Raw genomic sequence first — 24353 nt, forward strand, 5'->3', positions numbered from 1 at the left:
CTGTAGAATGCCCTGCATTATAAAGCTCGAAAATAAAGTGTTTATAAAGTATTTGCCGAACAGTTATTTATTAAAGGCAGTAATGTCACTCTGCTCTACGCTAAGGGTCCCAGGTATGCAAACCCAAAATTGTAAGGCAGCTTCACTTTACAAGTAGAAACATTAAAATCTGTGCATGTGTCAATGAAGGAATTCAGCGAAATACAAAGCACACTATCTTAAAAAAGTAGGTAGGCACTTTCTGTTCCTGTAGTAATTCAGAATAACACCAACATGACTGTTTAAACAAGATCACAGGGAAAAAAGCTGAAGGAAACAGTGACAAGAGTATTTTCTGTGCTCTTACAACCTCCCCATGGGGGCAAAATATAATTAAAATGAAAAAAACACAAGAAATTAAAGAGGTACCTACACCATCAGGAGGAATAGGTGATGACAAGCGTAAGTACACCCATTTGCTCAAGCAGTCATCACATGCTTCTGATCATAAGGCAGATGCAATCAGACTGGAATTGCCACTTGTAGAGTTGTCTTGTTTTGGATCAGACATCAACACAGCCCAAGGAATGGAAAACAAGATCTCAGTATTATCAAAAGGAGATGGCTCCTACTGACAGCAACAGGATTATTAAAAGGTACGCCATGCTAGAGGCAAATCTTATGATACCAGAACTATTTTTATCTAACAAAGCTACACTTTGAACATTTTTAAGTGTTTTTTTCCTGGAATCTGCTTTCATCCAATTCTAAAATGAAATACAAGTGCTGTAGTGGTAGGAAAGTTGACTTTAAATTATGGTAATTCTAAGGTATATAAGTTCTGATAAGTTATGGCATTATTTTATGATTTATAAAGAAGAAAAAGCTGCATTTAGAAATGGAGGAAATAATTACTCTGTTTTGCATTTTGGAGAGAAGCTACTATGTTTTTGTTTTGAAACAACAATGGATTTTGTTTTGAAACACATTGGATACATGTGAGGAAATTCAGAATTTCCTCAGGACAGCTTGGCTCGGAAGGGAGCTTTAAACATCATCTAGTGCAATCACCCTGCAATGAGTAGGGACATCTTCAACCAGATCAGATTGCTCAGAACCCTGCCACCATCAGTTTTGGCAACCTGTTACAAGGTTTCATCACTCTTGTATAAAAACTAATTGCTAGCTTGAATATAGGCAGTCTGTCCAGTCTGGATCTATGCTCCTTTCTCATTCTACTGGAATAGGCTCTGCTAAAAAAGTCTGTCCCCATATTTCATATAAGCCCCTTTTTAGGTCCTGGAAGGCTTCAGTGAGTCTTCTCCAGGCTGAACCACCCTAGCTGTCTAATTTTTTTCCCTATAGAAGAGGTACTCCACCTCTCTGATCATCTTGGTGGCCTCCTCTGGCCCTGCTCCAACAGGTCCATGTACCTCCTGTGCTGGAGACCCCAGAGGGATGGATGCAGGACTGCACGTGGAGTTTCATGAGCACAAAGTAGAAGAGCAGAACCACGTCCCTCAACCTGCTGCCCACGCTGGTTTTAATTCTTTCTGGGCTGCAAGTTCACATTGCCAGCTCATGTCCAGCCTCTCATCCACCAGCAGCTCCAAGTCCTTCTCCTCAGGGCTGTTCTCAATCCATTCAGCTCCCGGCCTGTATTGACACCAGGGGTTGCCCTGACCCAGGTACACCATCTTGTACTTGGCCTCATTAATTCTCATGAGGATCCACTTGAACACTGTTCTTCAGCTTCCTTAGATACCTCATTTTTTCAAGTTCTTTTTAGAAACAAAATTATTGAACTTCTCAGATAAGATGTATTTTTATTTCCTTTACATGGGAACATATAAGAAAATAGAAAAGAACCCATGGTATAACCATGGCTACTAGGCTTATGATTTTATAGGCATAACGGAGCATCAGAGGGTTAGGGTTAGGGTTAATACACATGCATGAATGCTTGAGGATCAGGAACTGAAAGCCCTTTTCCCTGTGTCCACTCTGTTACATACCATGTATGTAACACACCTGGCAGCTGCTACAGAACACCACAAACTGTAGAACAAATAATGCCTCGATGAGGCTGGTCACATGAAGCACACCTGCCCATTCTGAGGTCAGACAGAAGAACATGCCCAGCTAGGAAGCAGTTTGAAACAAGTGCACCAAAATCACTCCTGTTTAAATTCTGCAGACAAGCAAGGTCCCAACGGTGGCTGCTATAGGGCTGTCCCCGTCCAAGGCCCTGTTTGACCATCCCAGTGGGGAGAGCAGGGCTGGGGCAGTGCTGGTGGGGGCAGCTGCTTCAGATTCCCATGGCCAGCAAGGGATTCTTGGATTGCTCAGGAGCTGGCTTGCTGCATTCTGGTATTAACAGAGCTCAATTTTGGCTCAGACACTGTACAAGCCCGTTCCTGCACCCCACCTTGTGCACCAGTCTCCATCAGACAGCACGTCCCCCCACCTGCCCAGTTCTCACTGGAGTTTTGGCAGATTATTGTCCAGACCTGCCTTGCTCCTGTTTGGGTGCTGCTGGACAGTGACCCTTTTAACTAAAGCCACTGTCCCTGCATGCCTTGTCACCCACCATCCACCCCCCGCTCGCCTCCCTCTGTGCAGCAACCCAGCCTTGCTGCACCCTCACATGCACATTTTCATCAGAAAGCTGACTTTGCACCTTAAGGTTGTTCACAAAGGTACATTCATGAAGTGTTGTTATGCCATGTCAGAGAGAATAGCACAAAAAACATCCAATGGCAAATAAAGGGCAATTTTTTTCGTGTGAGTAGAGGGAAATTCTGTATCAGCAAAGTTCTCTTATAATAAGAGCTTGTGAATAATACTTTTTACCATCTATAGCTGGCAAGTAGACTATGTTCCATCCTGGCAAGAGATGACATAGTCTCAGTAAAACATGACTTTGTCACCTCTTGGCTGAATTACAGCAGTACAAAATAAGGGGATATGAAGTCATCTGCCTTTATAGCTCTGTTAATACCAGAATGCAGCAAGCCAGCTCCTGAGCAATCCAAGAAATTATCAAAGTGCTCTTGTTTCTTTCCTTATCTTCCAGGCAGTCAGTGAATTGGGCCATTACACCCTGCAGATTCCCTGAAGGACTGAAATTCAACATATTTGCTCCTTAACCACAGTCTCTTACCAGCTAACTTTCTTCCTTGGCACAATAAAAGGGCTGGTTTTTTGTTTAGAGTTGCAGTTTTTGCTTTAGTAGCAAATGTAGCTAGCACAGCAGACGGACACTTTAAATGATAAATGAACAGTGCTAATTTCCTTTTCATTTTGAAAAGAAGAAAGAGTTATAAACAACAATTGACAGCTGAGTACCTCCCTACAAAGTGCACAGTAAGAGGGATATGACAGAGATGGAAAAGGCACTTGACAGAACAGATGGAAGTGGATCTGGCAGGGGATCTCTAGGAACCAGAAGGAGTTTTGTTACTGGTGTTAAGGGAGCAACATTGACTACAGTTAATAGAGCACTTCAGATATGGAATAGTATATTTGTTTTTACATAGAAAATTGTGTGAAATTCATTGTTAAGTCAGCTCTCATCTTCTTGACATATATATCACAAGTTCTGCAGCTACAGGCTGCTTGATCTTTGAGGGCAATTTATGTTTAAGACCTTATTGCTGCTGTTAAATCACAGTATTCAAGGAGAAATTTACAGCATTTCTGGAAAACCCCATGGAGACAAATACAGACTTTAGACTTGTTCAGCATGTTTGTCCTATGTTTGTGGGGATCACCACTAATGACATACTCCTTGTAGGAGTAGCAGCATGGACATGGTAAACATCATACCCAAATGAACTGTCTCTGCTTAAAAAAGTTCAGAGATCTTTTTCTCACCTGGAATGATTTGAATAAAAAATAATATATTCAACAATATCAAAGAATCTCACTTTTCAAAGTTTTCTTTTGTTTCTGGACTCTACTCCCTGTACTCCAGTGATCTACACCCTCATCCTGCTGTACACACTATGTAGTTGCAAGTTGGCTTTTTGAAGAGATTTTGAGACAAGGCATATATTCTTAACCAGTCAAATATTTTAAGCCTGCAGTTACACATTTAGCGATGGGCAGTTCAAAAGAAAATGATGTTACGTATTACATCACAAATATAGTCAGTGTTACAGATACAAATTTTACCCTTGAAATATATTCTGTCAGAAACACCCTCCATGCCTTGTAATATTTCCCTTTGCCAAGATAAAACTTGGATGAGCTCTGCATTACTGGAATGGCTTCAAAACCAACTTCAGGCAGAAATTATTTATAAGTTGTTCACAGCTAAAATAAAGTCTTCTGCTACATAGTGTTCTGACACAGCACAATGCTGGCATAAAGCTCTCCTCAACAGGACCATGACCTTCAAAATGACTACACACAATCCTGTGCTTGCTGTGATCCACCAACACAGGAGTGTTTGCTCTCCTGAAGTTCCACTGAAAGCTAACAATAATACTTTACACAAAAATACTGCCATGCAAGCAGGACTACTTGTAAGTATCAATTCCAGCACACAAGTAAGGGCTGGGAAGGAAGGCCAGATAGCAACTCCTTGGTTACTGAGTTGAACACTGGGGGTCTGGCCTAAAGCTTTAATGTGTATTTTACATCAGTGCAATTCCCCTAAAACACACATTTTTACATGATAAAAATGTAAGTGATGTTGTTGAAAGGTAATTGTTAACCCTTCACAGAATGGAAAGATTTCTCCTCTTTTTTTTTTCCAGTAGAATATTTTAAGTGTCTTTTTGCAATTACAGGTTACACATAATATTCCCCATATATAGATAAAAGCTTGCCTTTCAGTCCTGGCTGACATTTAGTTCACCTACACCTATTTTCTCATCTCATGCCCCCAACTCCTTTCTCTGAGAGGCCATGCAGCTCAGCCCAGAGGAACTGACCAGCCTCAGCTGTGTCTCAGTCAGGTGGGTGCAGAACTGCCCTCAATTCCCCCAGCAAATACCGGGCAGGTTTCTCTTCTCTGCTGATACATTTTAACCTTGAAGGGATAAATGCCTGTTGTGCATTTGTAAAAGATACAGGTCTCTTACTTTTACAGCTCCCTTAGTGAGAATATATATATATGTTTTTTTTTTTTTAAATAAATACTTCTGGTAAACAGTCAGTGAAAATCCTGTTGCCTCTGGAACAAAAATATGGATGAAAACTTCTGCCATTGGATTTGCTTCTATTCATTATTTGCGGGTAATGTGCACTATATAAAAATATTAATTTTCTCAGTTCAGGACAGATGTCCTAGTTCCAGAGAGGATATCCACTCAAGAAAGTTATTAACTCCTATTAATTTTATTTATTACATGTAAGATTCATTCAAGTCATCTTTAAAAATACATTAGCAGTTTTCTGATTTTGCAGTTTTTAGTGGCAGCACCCACATAATATCAGCACAGAATTTAAAATTCCAGTTTCAACGGAGGTACGTTCTCATACATGTTTCCAAGCCCCTTATGAAAGAGGGCTAGCATTACAAACATATCCATCTGCTGTGATACCACTGTTCCCCACATTCATTACAAATAACATAAGTCAACATTTGTTCATCTGGATTTGCGCTTCGCACCCAAGCTGGAAGAAAGAGAGTTCCTCTGGCAATCATGGTGACACTGCAATCAAATTTTTCACAGCGTCTGCACTTTACTTTGTTTGTCTGTGTGCCATTAATAACCTGTGGAAGCTGATGTTCCTGAACAGATGATTTTGTGTACACAGCCCTGAGCTGTTTCAGTTCATCACTGGCCATTTCCATCACTGTCATCTCAGCAAAAGCCTTTGGGCTCAAAGTTCCTGAAAAAAGGTTATGTTTAAGGTGGCAATTTTTAGGGTTCCTAAGGTTTGAGATTTTACTTCTGATGCAATTTTTGTACTTTTTATCATTTTTTGCATGAAGAGTAAAAATATGTTCTTCAATTTCTTTAGCTAACTCTAGCCATTTTACAGTTTCTTCTTCATCTTTGCCAGAACCAATCAAAGCTTTATAAAGAAGATCTACACATTTACACCTCAGAGCTCTCATCAGATCCTGCTGCAGACTTGCTTCACTAACAACAGATTTAGAATCTTCATGAACTGTGTGTTGCTCCTCAAAAGAAGAATGCTGATTCATACTGCTTTCTGCATTGTTACATACCATATTTTTAACAGTTTGTGATGGGACCAAAATGTTGGAACTAGTACCATCTAATGCCTCCTGCTGACATTGTCCTTCAGACAACAACTGCTCTCTAGGAACTACACTGAGATGCTCAATTTCTTCTTTCACATCCACAGGATCTGACTTTTTAACTTGCGTTGACTGAGCACAGTAATTCTTGTAAAGTACTTTCCACCTTGACAATAACTGCTTTGCTTTCTTTTTCAATTCGCCAGAAGGGCAGCTCTTGAGTACTCTATATACAGCCTTGGTAACTTCTGTCCCCTGAAGATATTCTACAGTCATATCAACATCTTCAAGTTCTTTAAGATGATCCTCAATATCTTGCAAATTGTTCTCAGACAGCAGTTTTTCAATACAACGGGTTCTATGTACAATATTTTTTGGATCAGACATTTTTAAACCTGGAAACAAAAAAAAAAAAGATCATCATCTTTCCTTCAGTTATGACATTAATTTATCTTCTGTATATTCACAAAAGGTTTTATTTTCATTTTATGCTATTTTACACTATTTTATTTGTATATATCACTGGGTTTCCCACCATTTTCTTGAAATAGTGTACAGAAGTCCAAAACACCATTCTGGTTCCTACGTGACTGTCAACTTTTCACTTGCTATACAAGAGATCATGCTACATCTCTTTCAAAAGTTCCTCCTTATAGCTATCGGAGAAGCAAATCAGAGTCGTGACTTTTACCTGAGGTTCCACTGCTGCCCCTTCCCTCGCTTGCTCTTGTACCATGTTACAGATGAATTATCAAGATGGAGCAGCTCAAAAACAGTGACATCTGTGAAACGGTTTCAAAACGCTGACATCTACTAATTATGAAAATTCTTAAAGGTTAAAGACAGATTCCTCTATATTTTTTTGCAGCTGTAGCATTATTAAAGCATGCTCCATATTCTGAGGCATAAAGGAAAATCAAAGGGGGCCTTCAGAATGCAGAATCTCATGGTTTTAATAGTATTTCCTTTTGATTTCTTTTCATCAAGCCCTTTGATCAAAAAATTTTCAGCGCATTGCTATTGCAAGTTTGCACGCAAAAAAATTTTTATATTCCTAACATTATTATTCTTGCTGAAAAGAAGAACTGAATGTAGAATGCAGAAATGAATGGTGTGTTGTGTTGTGTTCTTCTTTTCTGCAGTTAGCCTTCTAAGTTCATGCATGAAATCAGTGTTTTGTCTGAAATTGCATCCATCGTGATTCTACTCCAGAAAAATCATCTGCCTGACAGAGACAAGGCTTGCTACACACATCCATATGGGAAGGAGCTCATATGCCTGTTTCTTGCAGCATCATTGTTTTCATGATGAAAACTCCTGAGAACAGGAGTAGGGAAGGGACAAGAGACACAGCTTGGTTATTTGCACACTCTGTTGTTTCTATGACCACCAGCAGCTAACTTGTCTTTTGCATGACAGAAGCAAATTCAAACTTTAGGTAGGACCTCAGAGCTCCACAAAAGAAAAGGACAGAGAGGATAAGACTTCACTTTTTTCCTACAGAAACAGAACCAACCCATCATCCACAGGAAATGTTCTCAGCATTCCCTTAAGATGTATTTAAACACTCGTCTTATGTTTTGAAGTCCCACAAAACCTCAATAATGGTGATTACAGAAACTGATTTATTACTCAAGAAGTTTCAAACTCAGAGAAACAGGATGCAGTTTTCACATATTTAAGTTGAGCCCTCTGCATCATCAAACTAAAAAGAACATGTGAATCCACTCCTCTGTTCTGCCACAGGAACACAGAGGCTGTGAACAGAAAGGAGAGCTTTGTCATGTAGGAGAGCTCTCACAAAGCAAGAACAGTTCCTTGTCTCCAGAATACCAAGAAGTTGACATCAGAAAATTATTATCTGCTGATTCACTGTTTCCCATGCAATCCACAGAAGAGTTGGTGACAGTAATATGTTAACCCAGTATGAATCCCCTATGCATTAGAATCAGTTCTGCTTCTTTCAGCATACTCCACATTTTCTTCAGATCTTGTGTGTATCTATGTATATGTTGCATTACGCTTACACACCATAAACTAGACTATCTAAATGCAAGATGAAACAAAAATTTCTCAGTATATATATATAATACATAGAACTATGGGCACATGAAGAAATTATCACACACAAGCTTTGCTGATAATCTGTCAGTGCATATATTTCTACCCCGTGGCAAAGGTGAGATATTTGGATCTTTCATTGAGGACTATGTGTCATAGAAGGCTTCCTCTCCAATACTGCAGGGTGATCTGTATGTAAGAAATCCGTATGCAAGATCCATATGCAGAGTCTGTGGCTATCATCTACTTCATGGTAGTGGTCCTTACTCATCATTATCAACCTGACCCTACACAGCCCCCCAGCATGGCAAGGCTCTACTTTAGGACTCTTACACTATGGCAGTAAATTAGTTATTAGAAATTTAAAATTTTCTTACTCCCACACTGACTTTTTCAAATTCACACAACAGTAAATTCAAGTTTGTAAATGTTTTGGCAGCAGTTAAATAAACAAACTGAAATCATAATATGGACACCAAATTATAAACAATTATTTTAAAATAATTTTGGAAATTAAACTACCTAATAGACTACTAATATTTAAGTCAAAAAAATCACTGCTAAGGAAATGCTTTTTTCAAGATGTACGAATTATAGCAAAGAGGTAGGATGGAGTGACTCCTTTCAAATGCAACAAGACAAGTTAGGTAAAAGTAACAGAGAAAGTAATTAAAGATTTTAATGGAGATGGATATTCATTGGTAATTGGGAGAAGCATAAGAAACAGCAGAAAAAAACACTGAATGAAGGTAATAATCAGTGACATCAGAGAGGTCTCTGGAGGGAAAATGTTCTTGAAATGGTCCTGGCTTTATTGCGTGTACCTAGTTTTCAGAAAAATATAAAATCTTTCAAGGTGAAAAGTAATATATACTTCTGAAATATTACACTAACTACTCAAGCATAAATTTCATCTCGGTTTCCAAATTAAAAGGAAGTGTGGTGAAAACCACACACAAAAAAGTTGTTTGTATGTTTGTTTCCCCGTAAATCAAGTAAGGACTAGATTTATCACCAATGTTTACACAAACACCATTGGTTTACACAAACATAAATTAAATAAAGATACCTAAACTTAAAAGGAACATATAAAGTAATCCAACTGTTCATTTCACTACCACAGTTTCTTTCAAAGGATGAAGCAAAGCTCATTAATACTGGGGAACCTACATTACATTTCATATTAAGTCTGAATGCCAAGCACCTTTTCTCCTTTCCTAATCAAGGCACAACATAATTATGTCAGACAACTGTAAAAACACGTTTCACGTTCTTATAGGGAGAAACTTGAAATTACTGATGTCATAGTAATACTGCAGTCAATTTTCTAGTCAAAGTTCACTGGGAACTCAAGTATACCAAGCCTGAGTTCTTCCCTGCTCGGATTCCAGTTCTTTGAACTCTGATGTTTCTGTTATAAATCAGATAGAACCGTAAGTTGGGAGAAGCCCCAAAACCTTTTGAAGAGAATACAGGCATGTCACAGAAATCATGCTGCAAGTCCAAATGGAAAATTATTCTACCACTTGAGGGAGCTGTGGCATAGCAAACCCGTGGAATCTTTTGAAATATGCATGAGAAACTCTAGCCTGTGAAGAAAAAAGATAAAACAATTACTCGATGAACTTAAGGAGACTTCACATTTTTAAGGTACATATTTGCCTAATTTTGGCAAACAAACTGTGCAGAGTCCATAGATGCTGGGATACAGGCAGGAGGGAAAGAGTATATCCCTTATCCAGTTATTGTCCGTATACTGCGCTTTGGTATTTTTTTTTTTTTTTAATTTGGAACCTGACCGCTTTTCTACCTGATTTAATGCAATTTGACAAATGCTGCTGAGCAAATATTTATAAAATTAAATGAATCGAACTCAGTCAGCACTGTTCTGCTGTGTTCCTAATTCTAAGAGACAAGAAACCTGAGAAAGACTTGGGTTTTTTCTTAAGTTATAAAATGAATCACGCATCTTTGTTAAGGTAGACATGTAAGAAAAAGAACGAACAAATGATAGTGTCACAATTTTGTGCAGTAGAAAACAAACATCCTCCACCCTCCCACAGCTGCACAGGGCATTTCAGTTTAGCAATGACAGAATCACAGAATGGTTAGGGCTGGAAGGGACCTTAAGGAACACCTAGTTCCAACCCCTCTGCAACAGGAAGGAAAGCCATTTACTAGACCAGGTTTCTCAGCTGCCACCACCCTCTGAGTAAAGAATTTCTTCCTAACATCTAATATAATTTATATATAATCTGATATAAATCTGCCCTCTTTCAATCTAAGCCCATTGACATTTGGTCTGGCACTATTTGCCCATACAAAAAGTCCCTTTCCTTCCTTTTTATAAGCACCTTAGGGTACTGGAAGGCCACAGTAAGGCCTCCCCAAAGCCTCCTCTTCTCCAGGCTGACCAACTCCAGCTCTTTCAGCTTCATGGGAGAGGTGCTTCAGCTCTCTGACCATCTTTGTGGTCCTTCTTTGGACCTGCTCTAACAAGTCCGTGTTTTTGTGGTGCTGAGGACCCCAGAACTGGATGCAGCACTCCTGGGGGGTCTCATGAGGGCAAAGTAGAATGGGAGAATCCCCTCTCTCAGCCTGCTGGCTATGCTGCTTTTGATGCAGCCCAGGGTGCCATGGGCCCTCTGGGCTGCAAGCCCACACTTTTGGCTCATATCCAGCTTTTCATCCACAGGAACCCCCAAGTCCTTCTCTGCAGGGCTGCTCTCAGTGACGTCTTCTCACAGTCCTGTATTCAAGTCTGGGTTTGCCCTGACCCGGGTGCAGCAGCTTGCACTGGGACTTGTTGAACCTCATGAGGTGCTCGTGGTGCCCACTCAAGTTTGTCCAGGGCCCCCTGGATGGCATCCTGACCTGCTGTTGTGCCATCTGCAAACTTGCTGAGGGTGCACTGATCCCACTGCCCATGTCACTTATGAAGATTAAAGTCCCATGAGAGTCCTGAGGGACACCACTCATCACCAGCCACTACCTGGTGATAAAGCCACTGACCACAACTCTCTGTGTCCATCCAGCAAACTCCTTATCCATTGAATATGAACGAGTCCATCTGACATTCATATCTCTGCAATCTGGAGATAAGAATGTCATGTGGGACTATAATAAAAGCCTTACAGAAGTCTAGATAGATGACATTGGTCAGTCTTCCCTTGTCAACCCCTGCTGTCACTCCATCATAGAATGCCACCAGATTGGTCATGCGTGACTTGCCATTAGTAAAGCCATGCTGGCTACCTTGAATTACCTTCCTGTCTTTTATGTGCCTTAGCACATCTTCTAGGAGGCTCTTCCTAGGTACAGAGATGAGCCTCACTGGTTTGTAGTTCCCTGAATCCGTTCCCTGGATCTTCCTTTCTCCCCTTTTAAAAAATGGAAGTGACGTTTCCCTTCTTCCAGTCACCAGGGACTTGACCTGACTGCCATGACTTTCCAAACATGCATGAGCACATCTGTTTGAATTCCAAGCGTACACTGAAGGTTACAAGGCTTGTATTTACAATGAGACTCTGTAATGCTGTGCTGATGAGGCACTTTCTTGCCAAATCATTACGAGCTCTCTGACTGCATGGTATAATGAGTCACTTGTCTGAATAGATACACAAGAATAAATGATGATAATCAATAAAAACCTTGTAAGCCAGTTTGCTTCTAAAAAAACCCCAAACATCGGGCTACCTCAGGTTTAAAATACGGCCATCTTGTAATAATGCCAAGTTGAATCAGAACATTTTTAAACAGTAAAATGACTAAAGAAGAGAAAAAACAACAAACAAAAGAAAACAAAAACAACCAAAAAACCACCCAGCTGTTAAGAGCAAATTAAGTCCCCAGGAAAAACACTGTCCTCTCCAAAGCATTTGGGATAAATGCTTTGCCTTTGCTTTATACCTAATCTTGTACAGATCCATAGTACGTTTTGTCTTAACCCTGAAAAAACAAGACAAACTCAGAATGCATCCAAGCAAGTGCACATGAATGTCTTGGAAGAATGAATACCTGCCTTCTTCTTCCTCATCCCAACCTCCATTGTAGGCGAGAAAGAATTTCTTCAAGAAATTCTATGTAATTGGAAAAAAATCCAGACAACAGCCCAGACAAGGATCAGAAGTCCAGCACTCCTACACACAACAGTGTGTGCTGGTTTTAGTTGGGGTAGAGTTAATTTCCTTCACAGTGGATGGTATGGGGCTGTGTTCCGGATTTGTGCTGGACACAGGCTGATGACATAGAGAGGTTTTTGTTATTGCTGAGCAGGGCTTACACAGAGCCAAGGCCTTTTCTGCATTTCCTACTGCCACACTGTTGAGGAAGTTGTGGGTGCATGGGAGACTGGGAAGAGACAATCCGGACAGGTGACCCCAACTGACCAAAGGGATGTTCCAGAACATCTGACATCATGCTCAGGATATAAAGTGGGGGGAAGAAGAAGGAAGGGGGGGACATTTGGAGTGATGGAGTCTGTCTTCCCAAGTCACTGTTACATGTGGTGGGGCCCTGTTCTCCTGGAGATGGCTGAACATCTGCCTGCCCATAGGAAGCACTGAATGAATTCCTGCATTTGCTTTGCTTAGGTGTGCAGATTTTACTTTTCCTATTAAACTGTGTTTATCTCAACCCATGAATTTTTTGGTTTTTATCCTTCGGATTGTCTTCCCAATCCCACGGGTGGGGCCATGAGTGAGAGGCTCCCTGAGGCTTGGCTGCTAGCTGGGGCTAAACCATATCATGGTGGAATAAATGTACTGCAAATGTTGTGTTAAAAAACATCAATGCTATAGCAGAGATGGTGCATAACATAGTCCTGGGAACACCAGCTTACTCTGGGCAACTTAAATCCCATGTAAACAATGAAAATTATCAAATACTATTTTACATTCTAAAGACTAAGCAGAAATCAGAGAATTCTCACAGCCAGCCTCCAACCCCAAAAAACATTTCTTCATCCTATCTACAGTGGGAGAGCAATATCAATGATGTCACAAGAAACCATTTCCTGGAGCTTTTATTTCATCTCAGCAAAAATCAGCTCTTCCCGCCTCTCCACACCTAAAAAATTCAGAACTAGACAGAAGTTCATCTTCAAAGAATAGCCACATGAATAAAGCTAAGTGAATACAATGAGAACTGAGGCAATACAACAGTGTTATTTCCAGCTGTCCATGACCACTGACACCTCACTGACCAAGAGTCACCTCTCACTCACAGATCCAGAAGCACTGGAGCACACAGTACTAATGTGAAGTACCTTTGTTCTGCATCTTTTACATCAGCGACTGCTTGAACCACAACACCCTTGCCTAATCTGGAGCTATGTTGTCTCAACACTGCATTTCTCTCAGTGAAATTCCCAACAGCTTTCTTCCCAAATTAGCACACCTGAAGAGGGGAGATGCTAGAGTGCATCACATTCATGTGAAGATAAACAGAGTATCCTCTTTCACAAGGTCAATTTTTAATCCTTATTTGGAGTTGCCTCTTCTAGGTGCCCCCCCCCTTTTTAATTAAAATGGAATTCTTATATTCTTTTCTAAAAAAAAGATAAAGCAATCAATAGAGAACATAATGAAATTGTCAAGCCTCAGGGATCAACCCCAATGCAGAGCTGTCAGCATATTTTTCTAATAAGATCAAACATGCATGGATTTAACGAGATAGGAAAAGCTGTTGTCCTTACCAGACTGCTTAGACACTGGCTTCATTTGACACCAGTATGTAAACCAGAGCTCACAGAAAGGTTCAATATATTACAGCTACACCAGATGAATTAAACCCTGACTTGTTCCACGGCAAAAATTAAATTAGAGAATCCTTTACAAATTGAACAGCTACATCTGTTTCAAGTTCCAGGATGCTCCACTGATGTTAGAGAGGATGCACATCCCAGAAGAGACATTACCTTGTTAATAAATAGCTCCTTTTAATAACTTAATTTACAGTTAAACTGATTCACACTGGAAGATATTTTAGCTTTTCCCATATCCCATCTTCCCTAAGCATGTAAATTTTTCTACTGAATGAAGTAGTTAACTACTTGAAACACTGAAAATGTTACAAGTAATGCATTATTCCACTGATATAAAATCTTTATTTTTGTTGATATTGTTGACCTTGCTAATAAAATAATTTTAAGGAGTTAAAAAAAATTACTTTTAACAAGTTACAGATTACAAGTGTCAAGTAGATGTATTAGCTAATCTCTTCCACAACTGGACAGATATATAGATTCACAATATATTCTATTACATTATGATTCAGGGGGCAATAATAAAATGTATATATAGTTCTGAGAGATTTTTCATCAACAGTTTTATTGGTAATTATGTATAAATAAAGTGGGTGTCTATTTGCTTTAAAATTTGTACCACTTCACAAAAAGAAACATTTGCTTCATTTTTCTAAGGTACAACCAGATTATTTTTTATTCTAAAATCCATTTCCTAGTTTGGGCACAAGGTCACAGAAATGTTGCATGGAGCTCTCTGGATTTTCAAATTTTCATGACAAAGCCTTGTCAAAGCTGGCAGAGGAATCCCTTTTCTCTCAGCCACTTCACATTATTTGTCAGTATGAGGTACTAACTGGGGCTTCAAGCAGGTGCAAACTCAGGCATTTGACACACAGGGAACATTTTCTGAACATGAACTCCCATTTTGGCCTCAAGTGACAATACACAGGAAAATAAGTGAGTTGAGTGGAACTTAAGCAGATGACTCAGACATGACTTAATACTACCTAGCTATAGTAGGGACACAGAGTGTGACGTGTATTTTGCACTAATTAAGCTGAGCTGCTACAGTAAAGTTTATCATGAGATTCAGGCTTTTGGTGCAGCTGCACACAGTTTTTCACAAACCATACAATAATTTTTGTGACTATATATTAACAGAGTCTCCTGCAAGCTAAAGAGTACAGCTTATCATCGGCATAAAAAAATCCAAGCTTATTAGAAATAAGAAATATTAGAAATACATCTGGTATTTTCCCAATATGTCTCTATCATGAAGAGCAAAACTTAAACTGAGCCAAGCAGAAAATGCTAATTTCAATCCTTTAACATCACCTGCCTCAGTATTGAGCCAAAACTTCACTGTGTGAAAAAGAGTTTTCTGTACTTTGTGAAATTACTGCTTCTAACATTCATGTTTTTCCAACAGTAGCAGATTTCAGGGGAAAAAAAAAAAAATGTTGTTAAATCTGCCAGACAATATGAACAGTGTTTCACTATTTTCCACAAGGAATAGGATATAATAAACATTCTTCCTCAATTATAAATATTCTTTCCTCAAGAAACATACCTGGCAAGAGAAATATGATCTAAGTGTCATAATTTATTAAATAACTGCTTTTATGCAATATAGTTTAGTCTCCTAACTATTCATCTGGATGTATGCAAATGTTCATATTCAAATTTCCAATCACTTCAGACAGCAAACCAGCTAAAAAAAGTTCAGGAAGGCTGTGACATCTCCAAGTAGAAGCCAGTTTCTTCAACATACTTTAATTGTATTGCCTTATACAGGTAACAGCTACAGTACATTAAATGTGTCAGCGCTCTTTCAACACCACTGGGATTGTATCACTCAGCTGCTCTGCTCCCTCTACTCAATGTCTGTGCGCAAGAAGTATTTGTAACATTGTCCTCTATCCAAAGACTGGGAAATCACAATTCAAAATTCCCAGAACACTGAGATTGGTTTATACACTATAATATTCTCAGAAGTTAAAAAAATGGGAACTGTTCTGAATTTCTTTTAAAAATGTGAGCCTCAAGTCTTCCCATCCATCTACTGCAGACAAAATGATTAGGAGTTTATACCTTTTCAAAAAGGAAAGGTTACAGTATTATGCAAAACAAGGCTCCAGCAGCCAGCACTTGGAAAAAAAATAAATAAATCAGGCTTTTACATCTCCTATTATAACTATACAAGACTGAAAATTCTTTTCTTGTTTACCTATAAAGATGTTACATTTTATGTTCCTTCTTGGCTTTACAGCTTTCCTCCACTATTTTGTAATATCATCTTAAATTTCTTGTTCATCTACCCAACAAGAATTAGCACTTTTTAAACCTACAGAAAAGAAGAACATGTTGTGAGCTGTAGGTTTAACACTGGCTTTTAAGTGAGAGAAATCATCAAACTTCCTTACGTGTTCATCTATTTTTCAGTCTCCATAAATACTGTTCATAGCCTCCTGTAGATGTACCTATTTGAAACCTGGACAACCTCAATCTAAACAACACTTTCCTGAGGTGGATCACACCTCTTTCTTTCACTGAGCTCTGCATTGACACAGCAGAACTCCAACAGAACAGACTGTCTTGAAGTCAGAAGCTTAAATCAGTAAGTAAAAATGTACTTAAGACATATCCATCCAAAGTATATTTGTTTACTTAACACTTTAGAAAGAAAATATTAATAATTTTGGAGAGAAATAAGCAATTCTTTCTCTTGGAACACATTTCCTTGACAAAATAGCTTTAAGGATTATTCTTATTCATATACAAGGAATTAAATTTTAGCACACTACAAGGAAAGGTAAATGTTTAGTTTGCAGTGTCTTTTTATGGAAAATTGTGCTGACAAATTCATATAAAAATGGAACATGTAAGTAATAAAAACATGCTTTATGAACTTCTGCAAGCTTTTCATCATTTGTCAGATGAACACTGTCTTTTCATTGCTTTGACACTTATTTTTTTAATTAAGTCTTGACTTGATACTATTTTTATTTGTCATTCCATTGCCAGGGCCATACTTAGATTATATATCACTTTGTTGTTGTTTTACAGGTTTTCCACTGAAAAATTATAAAACTTTTTTCCTTTCAAAATAAATCTTTTGTATGCAGGAGAATACATATAGTCCTGAAAAGGCCATCCATCCTGAATGGATAAAGAGTATGACTTAAATGGTATTTGTAAAATAGTATTTAGTGTCTGCTGACATTCCTTATGCTAAAATATGAAGAAGTGAAAGTACATAATTTCTTAATACTTTAAAGCCTTGATAAACGACCCATGATGTACTGGTTCAAGCAAGGGGTGAAATACACTTGAAATTAAATGGATTTTTATATATTTAACTATTAAAATAATACTACATTTAAAAGCATGAACTCTAACTTCTTTCTATATTTATGCCAGCATGTCTTATTTCAAGACATCAATGCTGCCTGGAAAGCAAAATAACAAATACATAAAGAATTCCCGTAATAGCACCATTACAGATAACTAACCATCCTGCAGCTTCCAAGGTCAGCCTGTTCTGTGAGTGGAATTACAGCTACTTTCGGTATAAATCAGAAGTGCAGTTACGGCAGCGGGGAGCAGCAGCCCAGCCGTGTGTATCTGGAAGTAGCTGACATTCACTTGGCGTCGAAGGCACAGTCCTGGCCCACGTTTGGGGTCAGGCTCATGCCACCAGCGGCTGAGCATCATCACTGGAACCTCCATCTCAGTCACCAGCCACGAAACCTGAGGGAGATCAGCCTGCAAACCTGCCTGTGTTCACTTCCCAGGAAACGGCTGGGCCAGCTCACACTAATCCAAAATGCCACGGGAACGATAACTCTGCAGGTTCTTCTCCAAATTCTTCATTAAAACTTCACAAAATCACAGAATTAATTAGGTTGGAAAAGATCTCTGAGATCATCAAGTCCAACCTATGCCTGAACACCACCTGTTAACCAGACCATGGCACATCCTCAAACACCTGCAGGGACGGTGACTCCACCACCTCCCTGGGCAGTCCATTCCAGCATCTAATCACCCTGTCGGTGAAGAAATTCTTCCTAATGTCCAACCTAAACCTCCCCTGGCTCCTCACAGACGTTCCTGCTGCACATCCCCGGACCCGTCTAGCTTAATTCTGACGCAATGCTGTCTTGCTCAGGGGCGAAATGCCGCCCCGCACAGCCGGGGCAGGAGGAAAAGCAAGTACGGCCCTACCTACCAAACCCCCGCTTCTCAGGGCGCTGTTCCCGCGGTTCCCCGCTCCCCTCGGTCCCGAGGGCCAGCCGGGGCGTGCACCGCGCTGAATGAAGGGCAAACCAGGGCTGGGAGCAGCTGGGCGGTTCGTGCCTGCTGCGACTTTCCCCCGACCTCACCGCCAGCGCCAAGGCAAGGGCGGCGGCTCCTCAGGCACTACTGAGGCGGGGAAGCCGCACTCCAGCTGCCCCCGGCGAAACACAGCGCTGCTCCCGCACGCCCCGTGCCCTGGCAGCCGGGCCGGCGCCCTCACCTCCGCAGCGGGGCCCGACATGGCGCCGCCCGCCCGCTCCCTGCTCCGCCGCCATCTCCGCGCGGCCGCGGCCCAGGCGGCTGCGCGCTGGCCCCGCCGCTGCCGGGGCGCTGGCGGGCACCAGGCTCGGCCCGCTCCACTGCGGCCGCGGGGTGTTCCCGGAAAGAGAAGTCCCGCTGTGCCAGAAATAGCGTGGCCAGCAGGACCAGAGAAGCGATGCCTGTAGTCGGCACCGCTGAGGCCACCGCTGTGCCCGATTCTGGGCGCCTCACTCCGGGGAGGACGCTGAGGTGCTGGAGCGTGTCCAGAGAAGGGCGGCGGAGCTGGTGAAGGGTTGGGAGCATACGCCCTATGAAGAGCGGCCGAGGTAGTGGAGGTTGTTTAGACGGGAGAAAAGGAGGCCTAGGGGTGACCTTATCACTCTCTACAGCCACCTGACAGGAGACTGTAGCCAGCTGTGGGTCGGCATCTTCTCCCACGCAACTAGTGACAGGATGAGAGGATATAGCCTCAAATTGTGCCGGCAGAGGTTTAGATTGAACATTAGGAAGAATTTCTTCACATAAAGAGTGATTCGATGCTGGAATGGACTGGTGGCAGGGTCACCGTCCCTGGAGGTGTTTAAGGAAATTCTGGATGTGGCACTCAGTGCCATGGTCTGGTTGGCAGGGTGTTGTTGGGTCAGAGGTTGGCCCTGATGATCTCGAAGGTCTTTTTCCAAGCTAACTGATCCCGTGGTTCTGCTGTTGGATGACCATGGCAGGTGTATTCACTGTGGGCTCCTGTGCTGTCCCGGGGCTGCCACGGGGTGAAAGCACTCCTGAGAGGGCAGCAGCCATGGAAATAACTTGCTCTCCTATGCAGCTTCAGGTGTGAGGGCTCAGTTTTCACTGAGGCTGTTCTGGGCATGGATCTGGCACATGACGTGGCTGTAGGGTGAAAGGGACACCATGATGCCCCGTGGCTTCTGTGCAGGGCATGGCCTTCCTTTGGTATTTGTCTGCGTGGCTGAGGTTGCCCTACCATGCTCCTCTCAGCCCTAAAATGAATGAAAATAAAACATTCATGGGATTTTAACCTCAGTCATGATATGGTCCTTCTCTGGCAAACATGGCTTGGAAAGGCAGTGTGGCATACAAGGTAAATGAGTGTCAGACCTCAGGCTAACAGAGAGCAAAGAAAAAACATTGTAAAACTTCTTGTTTTCAACATGGTACTGTATTACTTTTGGTATAACCAACTAGTCTTTTGGAAGCTAAGCGGAGCTATTGGTATACACAGAGTTAAAGGAAAGAGATAAAATTTCACAGGGTGACAGCTTTTGGATATGATGAAGTCTGCTGGACATGTCTGATTATGCAGTAAACATCTAAAAGAAGATGGTTTAGTCAAAGTAAAGTATTTGTCATTGCCTTTGTTGTTGTGCTTTCCCCTTTCACATGTATTTCACATACGTGTTCAAAATGATTTTTAGGAGATTACTGCTTCAGGAATTTTCGCTCTACAGCAAATCTATAAATGATGCAGGGGTTTATACTCAGATACAGTATAATGCTGGTATGATTTTTTGATACATGTTTTTGGTTTTATTCTCTAATGAGGTCTTTGTTGCCCTATGCGATAATCTGATTTTACCTACCTGAAGATGCCAAATATGTTTTTGCAAGAACATAATGTACTGCAGACCTCTTTTTCCTTATTTTGACATAATGAACATCACCATTACTAACCACACAGGGAAAAAAGCTTTGCATTGTTGTATAGGATGTAAAAAAAGACTAGATAAGTAATTTATTAAATTATTGTAGTGAACCAGTTTATCAGTGCTCATCACTGAGTGATCTCAAACCTTTCCTTGCTAGTGCTGCAGTGGTTGCATCATACATGATTGCAAATGCTGTTCAATTCTTCACTCACTCAGTTTGTGCCAAATTCATGAATTTATCAGTGATTGAACATGTGATACAATGGTTAGCCCTGAGTACCTGATGGCCACAGTTGAAATCAGGCTTCCTTTTTCCCTTGTCTTTGCGTGTCACATGGCAAAAAATGTGTGACAAAAAGTATGCCGAAGAGTTTTATGAAACAAGAGATCAAGAATTTGAAGCATGACTGTCCAGAAGTGGCACAGTAACGTACTAGCAGAACAGGATCAGAACCTTCCATGTTCAAATGTGGCATGACATCCAGTGGCCTGTGTTACATATTTTGAAGTATTTCTGCAGCCTACATATGTCAGGAACTCAGCAGAAGCTCCCATTGCTATATCCAGGAGTTCAGTTTTTTTTCAGTTTGGAACTCCAAGGCTTTAAATGCCAGTTTTTCTTAGTCTTTTTGTACCTGTGTCATTGTGAGAACAGTTCATACTGGATTCCTTTTGTGCTCAGCAGAAAGTGCCTTGCCTACTACAGAGGCACAGAGTTCCCTTGCCAGGAACTCAGAAAAGGAGCATGGCTTTTTTCCTTGTGATTAGCCCTCCTTTGAGACAGGATCAAAACTGAGGATGCCCCTCCTGGTTTCTCAGTCAAAGGACTGTTAATGGAATCTCCATCAAATTGTCTTTGATCTAATGAATAAGAGATCGTTATTCCAATTTCCCATTTATAGAACTGATGCATTAATGCTTTCTCAATTACCTCTGAAGTAAAGCAAATTTAAAAAAATATTATTGAAATTTTGCACTCTTTAAATTCATACATATATGTATACCTGTGTAATGATATAGGTGTATGTCTTTGTGTTTGTATGGTTTTCCAGGATAATATCAGTGCTACTCTAATGGTGATAACTTCCTTGAAACTTCGGTATTGGCTGTGATAAGTATCTGCATTTCTAGAAACATAGTCTTCTCTTCAACAGATGGAGATATTCTGACAGCTGATAAAGTATTGAGTATCCAGAGAACTATTTGGAAAAATGTTGGTTCATCATAAGGTTCCTGTACAGAACAGTATGTGCTTCAAATAAGCCTCTATAATTTGGGAGATTTTTCCTAAAACAATTGTTCTTTTTAAAGAAAACAAACAAACAAAAAACAACCCCAAATTAATGGATATTATTTATTCATAAAATTATTTTTCATATTTTTACTTTATTTTTAAAATTGTGTCCTATCTTAATGTCATAATAGGACCTCTGACACTCATTTCATGGTCCATCACTGTAATTCTTCCTGGAGAGCTTTCTTCAGTTTAATGTTTCTTTGTTTAAAGGTTATCTTGTCAATAAGTCTGAATTTGTATTGATTTTAGAGTTCTTGGGAAAAAAAGCCAAAATTTAGAACTGCGATTTTGTTCTTGAAAAGGCTCCCTACCTTTCTACTAGTAAGTGCGGAAAAAATCCCCAAACCATAATATGAACCATGAAGCAAAGCATTATAGTGAAATAAAATGAAATTAAATAGGGACCAAAGTGTTTTGAACAGTCATCTCCCTCCATCCTTAATGATATGTGGAAGGGAATCCTATATAAATGTCATATTCAAAGACTGAAAATCCAAGAACTGTTGGACACTTTGGGACTTCATTTCTTGAGAGTGATTTCACTTACAGCATTTGAAGTGTGTTGATTCACACAAAGAGTGACTGTGAGTGGCTGTTCATTTCAAGAGTCACTTTCACATTTTTAGGCTCTGATCCAGTTCTGAGAGGGAAGTGGATGAGGCCCTGGATTTCCTTAGGCTGGCATTGAGCTGATGCTGTTTCTGTGGGATGAGATAAAGCCTCCAGCATGGAGCAGTGGATGAGTTTAGCAGTAATGCTGCTCAGCTCTCCTGATATGGCTGCCCATGCTGTTTATTTCCATGTCTTGAGATTGCTGTGCACTTTCTGTAACACTGGAATGTGCTGAATTTAGGATTATGAGGATGATGCACATAAAGTTAACTGGGTAGTGTTGATGAGAGATATTTCCCATGTGTTTCCTGGCTCTTCCTCCTGGTATGAGTTCTAGTACATGGTGGGGGTATCATATCACCTGGAAGACCTGAAACTGAATTGCCAGGAGGATTATGAAGAAATTCTGCCAGAGACAGTGGAGTGTTATGAAGCCTTCTGAGTAACTTGATTAGTTAAGCACTGAAGAATACTTCACTTGAGGGAAATACAGATAAGCAGCTGCCTCTCTGTGTTTCCTTTTCTTTTATGTGTTGGCAGTGAACCAGTCTGGTGTTGGTGAGCCAAATATGAATTTGCTGTGGCAGCCCTGGGGTTGTTTATATACACATAGTGCTCTTGAAATAGTTACTGGATGTTAAAGAAAGCTCACAAACTGTAATGATGACCATTGGCTCTCCTTCTGAAAGAACCAGCAAGTAGATCAACTACAAAGTGATCCTGTGTTCCACCACTACACGACTTGGTGGTCTGCCATGCCAGTACAGGAAATATGGGGAAAATATACTGGATCTTTTTCAGTGCAAGTGAGTTTCCAGAAGAAAATGCAGTCATTCTCAGATCATTTTCCTTAGAGGTATTAGCTAATTTGTAGCCGCTGACTATACCGATATAAAGAAGATTGATTATTTATTCTTATTCCATTACTTATGGTGACCTGCAATTAATTTTCATATCCCATTTGCTTGCACAGTTACTCAGTATCATAAGATGCTTTGCAACCACCTTTCAGTTTAATTCTCTTGAACCATAAAGGCAAACATTATTATCTTGCTATTCACACCTTCACATGCATTTTCAATAGTGCACATACTTGGGACAGTCTACAAGTGCCCCCTTGCCTCTACAAAGGGTGGCTATTTTAAAATCCTGGAAATTTCAAAGAAGAGGAAGAAAATTAGGACTCCCATATAATTACATCTTGGGTAGGAAGGTGATGCTAATGATTAACTCGCTGCAAGTGAATGTGGCTTTCTTGAGTACAGTATCTTTTCTAGCACTTTTAAAATCAGCTGTTAACATTACTTAGTTTGGAATAAAATTAATGCTTGAGGGAAGGATAGTTTCTGTAGGTGATTTTGAAATATATTGTTTCTAATTAGTTTATGGCATGTATTTCTAAAAGTTTTATCATTATTTTGTACCATTTTATCATGTTTGTGACTTCTGTTTTTTTTTATGGTATTGTATAATTGTAAATTGAGTTGTTTTTCAAATGGGAAGACAAGTCCTTGTGCAGTACACAAAAATACCATGAATTAAGATATCAAATATAGCAAGAAAATAAAATGCAGTGAGCCAAAGCACAGAGGTTACAATAACTGTAATAACCTGCAGTGAATCAAACCCCAGGGATTTAACATTAAACTGCTATCAACCTGAAATCAAAGGTTGAAATCAGACTCTGGTTGATTACTTTATCCACCTAAGTCAGATTTACTGACTGTGCTCCAGAGGTGTCCAAGTCAGCAAACAGATTTTGGGCATCAAAGTTAAGCACTGTACAGCAGCAGAAAGCAATGGAGCAAGGCAGTCAGCTCTGGGCAAATACTTCAAGTGCCTGAATGAGCTTCTAACTTTGTTACTGTCTTTATAAAGAATAAACAGTGGAAAAATAAACATGTCACCTTCTCTACACAACAAAAAAGTGGCACTTCTGCATGTGAAGTGCCTCCTGGGAATGATTCTTGGAGCATTTTGACTCCCAAGCTCTTCATGGGACTCATTTGAGCGAAAGCTGGGGCTTGGGCCCTGTCAGAACATACCTCAGGAACTATTTAGTGCTCCTGCAGACCATCCTACTTGTTGGAGAAGCACCATCTTTTCATGGAAGTAAAAGGAAGCACATAAAAAAATAATTAAATGCTGTTTTAAGCATCTCTAGGGACATGCTGTTTCTTTTATCTCAGACCTTATTTCTACCAGAATTAAATATAC

General features: G+C 40.2%; 2 protein-coding genes across 4 annotated transcripts in view; both read right to left on the minus strand.

Annotated features, from left to right (window-relative positions):
- RAB9A (RAB9A, member RAS oncogene family) overlaps positions 1-18666 on the minus strand; it is a 28281-nt gene extending 9615 nt beyond the window's left edge. The window contains exon 1 of one of the 2 annotated variants that reach the window (XM_058857656.1): positions 18523-18666. The gene's annotated coding sequence lies outside the window, so the exon portion shown is untranslated. The remainder of the gene's footprint in view (positions 1-18522) is intronic. The other variant, XM_058857703.1, reaches the window with a different exon arrangement.
- TCEANC (transcription elongation factor A N-terminal and central domain containing) lies at positions 1795-18664 on the minus strand. 2 transcript variants are annotated; one of them, XM_058857646.1, is made up of 2 exons: positions 18523-18664; positions 1795-6594 (listed from the first exon to the last, which is right to left on the minus strand). In XM_058857646.1, the coding sequence occupies exons 1-2, from the start codon at positions 18575-18577 to the stop codon at positions 5504-5506; spliced, it is 1146 nt and encodes a 381-aa protein (XP_058713629.1). In that variant the 5' UTR covers positions 18578-18664; the 3' UTR covers positions 1795-5503. The 2 variants fall into 2 exon arrangements, with proteins under 2 accessions (XP_058713629.1, XP_058713630.1); XM_058857647.1 differs by lacking the exon at positions 18523-18664 and adding an exon at positions 18235-18483.
- Positions 18667-24353: the final 5687 nt, after the last annotated feature.

Source organism: Poecile atricapillus, chromosome 1 (genome assembly GCF_030490865.1).
Source record: "Poecile atricapillus isolate bPoeAtr1 chromosome 1, bPoeAtr1.hap1, whole genome shotgun sequence".
Lineage (NCBI taxonomy): Eukaryota > Metazoa > Chordata > Aves > Passeriformes > Paridae > Poecile > Poecile atricapillus.

Coding starts and splice junctions, on each gene's coding strand:
- TCEANC (XM_058857646.1), bottom strand. CDS start 18,577: ATGGCGGCGGAGCAGGGAGCGGGCGGGCGGCGCCATGTCGGGCCCCGC. Junction 6,595..18,522: donor TGTCGGGCCCCGCTGCGGAG/GTGAGGGCGCCG, acceptor TTTTGTTTCCAG/GTTTAAAAATGTCTGATCCA.